Raw genomic sequence first — 13,606 nt, forward strand, 5'->3', positions numbered from 1 at the left:
AATCAAGAGAATGTTTTGACCCTTCGTTGGGAACTTGGATAAAGTGAAACCTATTACTAGAAAATTTAAAAATATGAAAGCCCCGGTTGATGGTATTTTCTACATACTTATCAAAAAACTTCCTGAGAGCTCTTTATCCTTTTTGGTTAATTTATTTAACAAATGTTTTCAATTGGCATACTTTCCAGATAAATGGAAAAACGCCAAAGTTGTTCCAATTTTGAAGCCGGACAAAAATCCAGCTGAGGCTTCTAGTTATCACCCAATCAGTTTGCTTTCTTCAATAAGCAAACTGTTTGAAAAGATTATTTTAAATAGAATGATGGTTCATATTAATGACAATTCTATTTTTGCTGATGAGCAATTTGGTTTTCGCCATGGGCATTCAACCACTCATCAGTTATTAAGAGTTACGAACTTAATTCGGCTCAACAAATCTGAAGGATATTCGACTGGAGTTGCTCTTCTTGATATAGAGAAAGCATTTGACAGTGTTTGGCATGAAGGTTTGATTGTAAAATTGATGAATTTTAATTTTCCTCTGTACATCATTAAACTGATCCAAAATTATTTATCAGATCGCTCACTGCAGGTAAACTATCAGAATACTAAATCTGATAGATTACCTGTAAGAGCTGGTGTCCCCCAAGGCAGCATACTGGGGCCCATATTGTATAACATTTTTACTTCTGACTTACCTGATTTACCACCAGGGTGTCAAAAATCTTTGTTTGCAGATGACACGGGTCTTTCAGCCAAAGGGCGAAGCCTTCGTGTCATTTGTAGTAGATTGCAAAAAAGTTTGGATATTTTCTCCACCTACTTGCAAAAATGGAAAATTTCCCCGAATGCTTCCAAAACTCAGATTATAATTTTCCCACATAAGCCGAGAGCTTCTTATTTGAAACCTTCTAGCAGACATATTGTCACTATGAATGGGGTTCCAATTAATTGGTCTAGCGAAGCCAAATATTTAGGACTTCTGCTAGATCAAAATTTAACTTTTAAAAATCACATTGAAGGCCTTCAAGCCAAATGTAACAAATATATTAAGTGCCTATATCCACTTATAAACAGAAAATCAAAACTTTGTCTTAAGAACAAACTTTTGATTTACAAACAAATTTTTAGACCTGCCATGTTGTATGCTGTGCCAATATGGGCTAGTTGCTGCAATACCAGAAAGAAGGCACTCCAGAGGATTCAAAATAAAATTTTGAAAATGATTCTGAAGTTGCCTCCGTGGTATAGTACCAATGAACTTCATAGAATTTCTAATATTGAGACATTGCAACAAATGTCCAACAAAATAATTTCCAATTTTAGACAAAAATCGTTGCAATCTTCTATTGCAACGATTAACTCCTTGTACCCTTAGTATAAAATAGGTTAAGCTTAGTTTAAGTTGAAAACATTGTAATTCCTACATGGTTCAATTCAACCAGAGGAAAAATTCTAACTGCCAGAGGCAATTGAAATGTATTAATAATAACTACAAATATAACATAGCAAATAAGGATGATAGTGTTAAGAAAACACGGAACACCTAGTCTAAGAGATGAATGCATGTATTAGATAATTAGCAAATAAAATTAGTTAAAAAAAAAAAAAAAAAAAAAAAAAAAAAAAAAACCTACAGTGCCAGAAGCTACCACAATCCAAAAGCAAATTAGCTGATAAACGTCCGCGTGCGACGAGTGCAAAACAACAACTTGGAAGTCATCTTGGTAAGCAACCAAATATTCATGGTGTACGAAGTTATTTCAGAAATACGATACACACCAAGTCTCACTGGCGTAAAACGACATAGATTTCACGTTAGAGCTGTATATTTGAAATTTAGTGCGCTAATTATTCTGATTGGATATCCATATGCTTCGTAAACTCGCAAAAGCAGCCGACGCTAACTGGCTGCCAAGATATTGAATGTTTTCGACCTTCTCCACTGCTTGCCCGGCTACCGTAAAGTTGGAGTGATTGTTCGTGTTGACATCCAACATTGACGTCTCATTGATGTTGATGGTGGGACCCGCCGTAGAGGAGCGTTCGACTAGGTCGTTCAGCTTACTCTGCATATCAGAGTGCCGGTGCGCTAGTAGAGCAATAACGTCAGCCAAATCGAAATCGTTTGGATGCTCCATAACTGCCATCCCACGGTTTGGCATACGGTTAATCGATCTCGTCGATTACGATGAGGAACAGTAGCGGTGATAGAATACATCCTTGCCTCACTCCAGCGACTACCCGGATGGGGTCAGACAAAGCTCCGCCATGCCGTCGGCGAGTCGTGTCTATGTTTTCCTGTATCCGATTTAGGATAACTTTTCACAGAACTTTGAGAACAATGCACAGTAACATGATGCCCCGCCAATTGTCGCACACAGTCAGATCCCTTTTTTTTGGACTTTCACTAAGACGCCCTGCATCCAGTCAGCCGCAAAAGGCGCGGTTTCCAGATATTGCAGAATAGTTGATGCAACATTAGTTTCGATAAAGGCATTCTTGATGGCCGTCCACTCTTCTTCTACCCCACTTTTCGGAACATCCGCTGCCCGAGGTCCAAGTTCTTCAATGAACGATCTTTTCACAGCAGGATCTTCATTGCGTGAATCGACAACTCACTCCACAGGCTGAATTCCAAAATGTGTTGTACGCCGAACTATCAGCGTGAAGGCTTTTCTACAACTCTGCCTAACAAGTCATTCTTTGAATTTCACTAACAACGAAGTTAAAGCGCTAGTTGCAGTAACTTATAATAGATGATAATAAAATATCAATCATTTAGTTTTAGTCGCTGCAACTAGTGCAAAAATCGAACTATTAGCACAGAGAACAGGCGTTGAAGCTGCACTCGCCATGTTGTGATAACTTTTGATTGTTCATTTTGAAATAACTTTGGAATGTCGCCGTTATCCCGTGCAGAATCAGCGCTAGCGTCATCAAAATGCCACTGTGCGCTAGTGTCGTTATGCATGCAAGAAATAGAGCTAATAAACTATAGAGGAAGCTTGTCGCTGTCGTCACTGGCGAAACATCTTTTGCTGGCAAGGATAGGGCACTAAATGTCAACGAAGGAAAAATCAGTATGTTTTGACAGATAGGTACCCAACATGTTTGGGGACGATAACAAAGGGAACCGTAGCGACAATCCTCTATAGTTTATTAACTCTATTAAGCAACGTACACACCAGTCAAGCAGTTCGACGAACATTGACTCCGCCCCCAAGAAAACGCTTCGGTTGCTGCTTTGTTTGAACGTGTGTGAAGTTGTTCGAACAACCATTTGACAGTTGGCGGCTCGGTTGGAAAAAATTAAAACGTTTTGATTTTAGTTTGAGTTGTCGGGGGTGGAGTCAAGGTTCGCCGAACATGTTTGAGCATTTGTAGTGAAGTTGCACAAACCCCCATATATTTTTTGATGGTTGGTGCTCAAGTTGGCGCTTCGGTCGTTCGTGTGTGATATTGTTGGTCGAATAAATTGATTGTTCGTGCCGCTGTTGGTAAAACTTGATGGATGTTTGAATAAACGAGAGGTGCAGTCAATGTTGGTCAAACTGCTTGACCGTGTGTACGTTCCATTATGCAAGAGCATACCAGCGCCATCGTGTTGTCAAAATGAGATTGTGAGTTGCAATGTCGACGTCGATGCCGTTGCGGTTCGGTGTGTTTGTTTACACATGTTTTGCAAGAAATTTTGTTCGAGCCTCCATGTCTGTTCTCTGTGCTATTAGGTAGAGTTGTAGAAAACCTTCGCACTAGAAGTCCACCATACTACACATTTTGGAATTCAGCTCCTGGAATGAGTCCCTGATAAACTACCGAATGATCGAACCCAAACTACTAAACGGTCGAAAACATTTTTGGTCTAAAAGTTTTTCAGAGGTAAAAAAATAGTTGTTGAAATCAGCAAATGCAATTAATTTTTTTTTAATGTTATGAAAAATAAAGTACGTTTAAATGGATTATTAGAAGCCTACGGAAAAAAGTTTTCTACAAACCTCAACAACCACAAACAGGTTTGCTCCGTCATGAATTCTAAGCTCCCATAAATATTCATAGACAATCATACGATTTCTTAGATGTTCGCTTTGAATCGGTAGATCAATAACCATTTTCTGATAAATTGATTGAACCCATTGAATATTTATAAAAAATTCTGTAATCCATAAACTGGAAGCTTGTAAAATTTTTCGATAATCGTGAGAATTTAAAGATCGATGTCATGCTTCTTTGCATTCCTTAAACAGTCTTGAAAAAACAATATTTGTACTGAAAGTCATAGAAAATTTCTCAAATTATGTAAGTATTCTGCCCGTAAAGATCATTTAAAGTCCCAATTATTTTTAGAACAGTTACTGCTACCGCAAGCATATCTGTCTCATATTTATATGGATGGACATGTGACAGTAACTGTTATGCTTTTAGTGGCAATATTGGTAAAATTTCGGAAGACGGATGGAAGTGATGCAACTCTCATATCAAAGTCCTGGCTTGTAACACCCACGAATTTGCGCGAATCGATTTAAGCTAATGATAATATCGGAAATCGACCATAATCGATATTTCCTATTTGTCCCAAGCACGACTCGGAACGAGTATGCGCCTCTTAGACGCGATGTCAGCGCTGTGTTTATTCTGGGCATCAATAAGGTTCCGTCTCCATGTTCGGCTGATGCAGATATGGTCGATTTTATTTTTTCAGTATGTCCATCACGAGAGAACGTAGCTTTGTGAAAGAGCGATTCCACAGAATTCTACTCACTGTTTTCATTCATTTCTCCAAGACGACTTCTCATGACACGCTAATAGTCCGTGCTGTCGAGGTCGATCCTAACTTTCTTCCGATCATTGAAGAGCTTGATGTCACCATTCGGAACTTTATCCACGATCACATGCAGAATTAGAAATTTTCCTTGTCCTGTGACTCGGCAAGATCGGTCAGCGCATAACATTGGATAATCATGAGCAGTCTGAAAACCTGGAAAATTGCCTTTGACCAAAATGGGATTTTTATGTATTCGGAAACATCGTCCAAAAATACGTGTCCTGGCAAAAATACGAAAAACGCGATTTTATTTTTAATAATTGATTGCTATATTACAGACTTGCACGCTGGCAAGCATTTCAATCGAACAAATTACTCGGTTAGACCAAACGACCCAAACTTTGAGTTGTTTTTTATCTGGCATTTTGTTCATCGATAGCAGATTGATAGGGAAGGCCAACGTTAAGTTGAAGGAATTGAACTCAAGTTTGAGTTTTTTTTTTACCTATTTGAACCTTGTGTTAGGTGGAAATAATTTAGTATTTAGGGGAAAGTGGGGTAAGATGGCCATATGGGGCAAGACAGCCAACGTTAGTTATGCCTTAAGTGAGCATTATATTCACATTATTATTACAAGGGATGGTTCACAATAATGTAAAAGGGCTATACAACTGAAAAATGCACTTTGACAACCTCACTTGTTCTTGTAATATTGATTTGAAGATGGTTTAGTTGAAATTCTAATTTTCTTATAATTTTCTAGTTACATAATTTAACAATTGAAGCCTAAATTACTCATTTTTCAGGACAAATTGATATTTACCGAAGGTTTTACATAACTGTAGCATATATACAATAATAATTTGAGGAGATTCACAGTAATTAGGTTTGATAGGATATAAATCTTTGGATATACGTCGGCTTGGGGCGGTATTGCCAACTGTATAGGAACTAGGTCATCTCCAGGATTAAGAGTCGCCTAACACTTAAATGCATTTAAAAAATGATCAAAATAGTTTCTGCGTGAATCAGAGATGATTTAAAACAAAGGATATGGTGTTAACAGTAGAAATTAGTTTTAGACAAATTCTGATATTGTCGTAGTGCCAGTTGTCAAGAAATCAACATGAAATACGACATTTTTAAACGAAGCATCATTTGAACATAATCCATAGAAGTGCAAGAAATGTGTCCCCTATTCTAAATAAATTTAGCACACTTTTGATATAGTTTTTGGTCCAGGCTCGTCTTGCCCCGAGGGGGTGGTCATATTGCCCCATATGGTAAATATAGGCATCATAAAAACAGCCTTTTTAAAACCAGTTTATAAAATACTAAAACTTTATTAATCAGTGTTTATTGATACTTATGTCAAAGACGGGTCATCATAAAGGTGTTTCATGGAGAAATCAGCAGAATTTGAAGCAGTGTCACTATTTTACAAGGGTTACCGCTTAGTATGGCCATCTTGCCCCACTTTCCCCTAGGTACTTTTTTACACGGGATCAAAGGAAACTTCTTAAACTCGGGTTGGGCCATCGAACTGGAAATTGACTTTCCCCACCAACCGTCCATATTAAGTAAATTGAACTTAATTTTGTGTTGTTTGTGTTTAATTTTGGGTAGATGGATTAAATCTTGTAATCTCGTCGAACAGACATTCTAACATGAACCTGCAAATGGGGCAAGATGGGTCAGCACATGCTGAAGGGCATAGTTCGTGTTTAGAACATATTTTCCATTGCTGATACAATCATGTTAAGGTTACTTTTAATACGGACGGCTTGTTTTCATAAGAAAGTGCAGACATGTCTTAATGTAGAGCCTTTTCTTCATCCAAGGCTTAAAAATCCTTTTTATTCAATACAATCAATGGCAATAAAGCTATCTATCTGTGTATAATTTAATATTGGGATTTAAAACAGTTAATTGCATATTATTCGGCAACTCGGCCGTACAAAAAAACAGTATTAGTTGCAGGATTTGATGGTGACCCATCTTGCTCCGCTGTTTGACTCATCTTACCCCGGCATTTTTTGATTGACAGAAAAATAGATTTCTACTGTAATGACTCTAAATGAAATAAAAAGTGGATTTTTGTTATTTCACACCCCTGGCTAATAGATTATGAGCTATTTTTTTATATCCACGTTGAAAAGTTGAATTAAAATGCTTCTGTTTTAGGGCATTCAAGGTTCGCTTTAGACGGCCCATCTTGCCCCATCCTACCCTACAATCGGGATCATAGATAAATCGGGTCAGTTTTGAGAATTGTTAAGTGGTCATGTCGGCTATTATTTTAGATCTCTTTGAATTTGGCGCTTTTTTTTTCTGTTTTGTGATTTTTTGCCATAAAAAGAGGCTCGCGATCCACACATTTTGGATAAATATTCAGGTACTGTATCTGTGCCGCCTGTTGGTGTGTTTAAAGATGTTTAAAGAATCATCCTTTCTTAGGGGTCTTGAATGTTTTAACGTCCCAGGTTTTAACCATCAGAAAACGTTACTGGCTCACCTTTTTATTTCATAGCTCCTAATTCCTTTCGAAAACAAATGGACAGACCATGATCAATATATACAGCATTCAAAATGTCAGTTTCTCAAAATTGTGTTATATACTTTTCGATTACAATATTTAATTTAAACATGCGTAGTAGAAAAATAGCAGTTGACGCATTAACAATATCTTTAAATCTCGGTACATTCGACCAACCGCATTTTCCTTCTCTCTTCCCTCCGCAGATACAAAACCGAGTTGTGCCGACCGTTCGAGGAAGCGGGTGAGTGTAAGTACGGCGACAAGTGCCAGTTCGCGCACGGCATGCAGGAACTGCGCAATCTCCAGCGCCATCCAAAGTACAAGACCGAGCTGTGCCGTACGTTCCACAGCGTTGGGTTCTGCCCGTATGGGCCCCGATGCCACTTCGTCCACAATGCCGAAGAGGCCCGAAACCACAACCGTTCGGTGGCCGCCTATCATGCTCAACTGGCTGCGGCTGCCGCAGCAGCAGCAAACTCCAACGGCCAAAGTCAACAGCAGCAGTCTTCGAATGCAGTGGCCGCTGCAGCCGCATTGCAACAAGCGCAACTTCAGCAGACCGCTGCCGCTCTGCTCCAGCAACACCAGCAGCAACAGAAACAGCATCAGCAGCAACAGCAACAACAGCAGCAGCATCAACTTCCACTCAGTCCAGCCCTTTCGATGTCCACCGGTTCGGACCGTGCTTCGCCGATTGGATCCCTCTCGTTATCGCCTACAACCTCAATGGCCAGCTTCTTCCCCGAACAGGGCAGCCCAACATTCCCTCCGACGTCGACGTCGTGCACCGTCGGAGGCGCCACCGGTCAGGGTGCATTCAACTTCCCGGCATCGCCACCGGCTAGTCCCATCGATGGCGGCCACTCACCGATGACCACTCCTCCGCCACCGTCTCCGTCGCTGGTGATGGCTTCCTGTCCCAAGGGCCAAGCACCGGGCGGAGTCGGGGTCGATTCGGTGGAGGCTCGGCTACCGGTGTTCAACCGCCTCAGCTCGACGGTGGACGCTTTTACCAACCTATTGATCTAGACCACGTGGGCCTAGGAGACAGAGAGCGAGTGTGTGGTGCGCATGATAATGATGTGCGTGTGCGATGCGTTGTGCGTTGTGATATATGTAATTTTTTTTTGAGTTTTGCTTTATACACACATAAGTACCCGATTGGAAATGCGATTTTTTTTGGTAGGAGGAAAAAGTGGAAGGTCGGTATTGCTGTGTGTGGTTGGGAGCACTGGTCTGTGGTTCTAATTCCTGTACGCACGCGCACCCACACAGTCACACATTTTTCTGAAATAGAGAAAAAGATTGGATTGGATCTGCTATAAAAACAAAGTCACGCAAGAGCGCAGCACACGCACAAACCTGGACAAATAAGCATATTATTTACATGTATAACATTTTTTACATATACCTTATAAATACTGTTAGGGAGAAAGAAGAAAAGGCAGCCTTTTTTAGAGAGCTGCGGTTCTTTTTGGAGTTTTTTTTTTGCTGCGGGAAAATTTCAAACTATTTATTCAAAAGGGCACGAAACACACTCAAACAAACAAACGAATATTTATTTCCACGAAAAAGCACACTCATGTGTATACAATGGCACAAACTCTGAGAAACAAGCTGGAGCAACGCGGAAATGTAACACCCGACACACTTATTTAATTATTTATTTTTATAATTATACAATTTTATTTAAAAATCCCTATTACAAAAAAATGCGAGGAGTGAACACACATACACATGGATGCACGGATCACAAAAACACAAAACGTACAACGCAGGCGCGTTTTTTGATTTATGTTCTCGATGCTCGAAGACGAAATTTATCGAAAAGTTTCCCACAAAAAAAGGCGGTGATTTTGTTCAGTGTAGATTAAGTTGGGTTCTTTTCCTATCCGTGTATTTTCTCGGCAAAGGTGTGTTTGTGTGTACCTGTGTTTGATTTAACCTAATTAAAGACGAAAAGCACGAAAACAAACGATTAGCAGTAGCCTTCGTTTAGCTTATTTTTTGATGATATGTAAATTTTGATTAGGTTCGAGAGATCGACAATAAGAGAAAGAAACGGTTACAAAAGGTGTTTCCAGTGAGAGGATTTATAGAGAAACCAGGACGAATTTTGATTTCACAAAAGTTAGTTGAACCATTTTCTTTTCTTCTCGATTCGATTCCAGCAACGACGTATAATTTTTGCCCTCGTGTGTTTCACAGATTGATTATTAATTTAAATTAATTATTATATTATCATGCTATCTTTATTATTTTTAATTTATTTTATTTATTTCCACCCTTATGCTTTACTTTCTTATTTTATTCGCAGAAAGAAAACAAGAGTAGTATGGAAACGCAGTTGGATATTTCTGACTATTAAAAAGACACCCCCTTTATTATTTACGCAAGAACATTTTGTTCAGTGCATTCGTGTTTTTTTTTTCTTTTCCCTTAGGGTAGTACCATCTGTTGTCGAAATCTTCGTTTAGGTTCAAATTTCATTTAATTAATTCAACATACGCTCACTTTGCTTTGATGTTTTAAATAATGTTGATCATAAGTTGACACCGCATCAAAGACTAGGACAACTGATGCAACTGCCCTATACTTGTACAATTTCACTGATAGCAACACAGTCAGTCAGCCAATCAGTCGCCTTTGGTCACCACCAGATAGTGCCTTATCTCTGATAATGTTAGTAGTTTACAAAGCGCCGCGCGGTACAGTGATGTACGCGCGCAAGAGCGCCAATTAAGTCATGTACAGGATGAACTAATAATCATTTTCCTTAACGAAAAAAAAATACACTTTATCAAATCAGGTTTGTAAATTGATTGGAACAAGCTATTTTTCATACAATGTAGTAAGCGCAAATACAAAGATAGAAATGTGACACGCCAGAATGGAACTACAAGCTAGAACGTAAGGTCCTCTATTGTTTATTTTTTTCAAGAAAATGAAGGTTCCTCCGGGCCCTTCGAAACTCTTCCAACGATTCTTCCAAGCAGGATTAAGATTTTTTTTATTGTTCTATAAGAAACTAATGATATGAGAGCCACCCCAAAGACCAGGCTTACGCCCCCTTCGGCTTCAGTCGCCGCAGACTTTGTTCCACCCTCGTCAACAGAAGTGTTGCGAGTTTTTCAGTCTCATTGTGATCATAGTATGTAATGACTTTTTAATACGTGTTTGTTTTGATAAGCCTACTGCCATCTGTGTTACTAGGAAGAGAGGAATAGTGAAGCTAGAGGAGGAGAGAAGGAGAAGATACTAAAAGAAAAGACAAAGAAGATGGGTGGGAAGTGAAGAAATTTGGTCGCGGCGTACGATAGAAGCCCGCTGGGGGGCAGCCGAGCTGCGGTGTGCTCTTGGATACTTGCTTTAATTTCCCTTGTGAGGTTAGATTGTAAGACAGCGTGAGTTTAACAGCTAAAAGAGAATATATTTGTATAGAGAGGAAAACAAAACCGAGAATGATACACTCAAAACAAATCTTCCATTAGGGTTAAGATGAACAGAGGATAAAATGCAAATGAAGACAGCGATGATAGTAGCCTTGGGTACGATGATAACCGGAATGTTTGCGCAACGAGTCCAATTCCCTCCTTTAAGATTACACAATTTTGCAAACTATATTCTAATCGAGTCGTTTATGTTTGCAAGTGATTCCCACAACATAGTAAAATGTTGCTTCGCTGCTTCGTTGACCATAAACTGTACTCTAATCTCCGCACACTGAAACGCAATAAGCCAACAAGAATTAAGAACAAGATCTCCTTTTTTTCTTCTACTTATTTATTGCATTATTTGTGTGTATGTAACTTATTTAATAAATTATACGTAAATGTTAAGCTAATTAATCACCTCTCCCGTACTTGCCCATATCGTACGAAACCCGTCGATTTCCTGTTTTTAGACTACTCATCCGCACTTTCATATGTTTATCGTACATGTATGTAGAAGCAACGCATTTGCGGAGAAGCAACACATAATCAGCACGTCTTCCACGAAAAGTAGATTATCTTCACAAAGCAAAAATAAATGGCAACGAGGCAGAACGGACGGAGATCGGAACAAACTGACCGAACAAGATGACTCGATTTGAATAATTTAAGCCCCACTCCCTTTCCTCAAAATTCCCAATCCCAGATGAAACCTTGCTAAATCAACCCAGCTCCCCTCGTGCGCAATTAGCAACTGATAACTGATGATAAACACTAGAGTCTGATGTAGAAACAAATCAAATACACTGATGCGAAATAAAAGACGTTTAATCTATTATCCCGATAGGCGCACACACATATAAACCCCCTTAGAAAACCAATTATGCTAATATATTTTTATACAACATATACGTTCTGTGTCTTATCGTGTAGAACCTTATTTAATTATTTATGATCAAGCGCCAACAAAAAACTGATATTTAAACAAAAAAAACTAGCCTTCGCAGTTGCAATCTATCATTTTGTGTCAGTGTTGCTGCGGCAACAGCATGCATATGCTCACCCCACTCTTATCTTATTTATACGATTATTTCCCTTCCCTCATTCGTTTAGCTGTCCCGACTAGCTATTATCATCATTATAGTAATTATATTGTGAAATAAATAAAAAAAAAAGAAAAACTTAATGAAAATATAGAAACACGCAAATCATCGAAGGGGCCATCTACTATGCAATCCTGAGTTATGAAATAGTAACAAAGCAAAACAAATCTGCTCTTCTCTCTTGTTGCATTCTTCTGTGTAACGCGCAAAACACGCAAAAAATTGTACATTTAACCGAAAAATAAAACGGTGGGAGAGAGACAGAGTAGGCCAAAACACGGACATAGAAATCTTTTTTACACATGCATAATTATTATTATTTTATATACAATTAATAAACACAAAAGCTGTATATTATATATTTGTTTTCTTATTTAAACGACAAAAATAAACTAATAACCATATCAGTTTTTCCTTTTGTTTCTAATACAATACTTGCGCGCCAACAAAGACAGCGTTATGGTGAATATATTTGAAAAATTGGAGAACAAAAAATATGAAAAAAAAACTGTAAAACCAACCCTGATTATATGTAAAATGTCAGCTACCTTTAAAATAAACAAATAAAATAACGCCAATGTGCCCGTTTCCCGTCAGGTGGCGGCGCGTCGGAGTAGAAATTTTCAAAAAAAAAATCAGTCTCGATGCTTTTATTATCCGAACATGCCCTGCTTGTCTACACCTATTACATAATATGTATATATCAATTCTAATTAAGCAAACAATATGAAACGCAACGTCATAATATGTGTGCAAATTAAGCAACAGTTATCTAGTGACGTGACATGTAGATGGCGTTGCGATTCATGATATTTATTACACACTATGGTCGCCAAACACTAGAAGTAAGAAACCATGGAGGAAGATTGACACTCAAAACGTACCTTTGCTGACATTTATCGCTTTATCCTCGCCAGCAAAAGATGTTTCTCTAGTGACGACAGCGACAATCTTCCTCTTATTATTATTATTATATATATTATTGATAAACTAGTTGATGTTTATTCGTGGACGCAATAGCGCCCGTGGCAAGTTTTTTTTTTTTTTTCAATATAAACGGTTCATTAATTCATGCATTACAAAAATCAAAATAATCAACGTCTGTTGTTTGTGACTTTTTTTCATCAAATGCTGTTTCTGGTTGTCTAAGGTTTTGTCACTGGTTTTGTTTTTTTTTTTTTTTTTGTGTCTTTATTAAGGAGACTTCCAGCCCGAGGCTGGCTCGTCTCCGGGATTAGTGGTTTTGTTTTCTGCATCTGATAATAAAAAAGAATTGAAGTGTCAAATATTTTATTTTTAATTAGAATTTCCCCGCATGCTGCGTCTGGTTGGCTAGTCACCGGACAGACAAACAGGGCTATTATATATAGTATTCAGACTAAGGCCGAAGTGGCCTGTGCGGTATATAAGAGTCTTCTCCATTCGGCTTGGTCCATGGCTACACGTCGCCAACCACGCAGTCTACGGAGGGTCCGCAAGTCATCTTCCACCTGATCGATCCACCTTGCCCGCTGTGCACCTCGCCTTCTTGTTCCCGTCGGATCATTGGATCGCAACACTTTCCTTTCAAAAACTCCCAGTGTGCGTTGGTCCTCCACGAGCATCGTCCAGGTCTCGTGTCCGTAGAGGACTACCGGTCTTATAATCGTTTCGTAAATAGTCAGTTTGGTACGGCGGCGAATTCTATTCGATCGGAGCGTCTTGCGGAGTCCAAAGTACGTACGATTTCCAGCCACTATGCGCTCCCAAATTTCTCTGCTGGTATCGT

The 13,606-nt window shown here is 38.9% G+C and overlaps 1 protein-coding gene across 2 annotated transcripts in view; it reads left to right on the forward strand.

The window, feature by feature from the left end:
• The window catches only part of LOC134226410 (protein TIS11-like), an 84,936-nt gene extending 75,341 nt beyond the window's left edge, over positions 1–9,595 (forward strand). For both annotated transcript variants that reach the window (XM_062707170.1, XM_062707171.1), the window contains one exon: positions 7,508–9,595. In XM_062707170.1, coding sequence (XP_062563154.1) covers positions 7,508–8,333 — 826 coding nt within the window. In that variant the 3' untranslated portion in view covers positions 8,334–9,595. The remainder of the gene's footprint in view (positions 1–7,507) is intronic.
• The last annotated feature ends 4,011 nt before the right edge of the window (positions 9,596–13,606 follow it).

The sequence above is a fragment of the Armigeres subalbatus genome, chromosome 3 (genome assembly GCF_024139115.2).
Source record: "Armigeres subalbatus isolate Guangzhou_Male chromosome 3, GZ_Asu_2, whole genome shotgun sequence".
NCBI lineage: Eukaryota > Metazoa > Arthropoda > Insecta > Diptera > Culicidae > Armigeres > Armigeres subalbatus.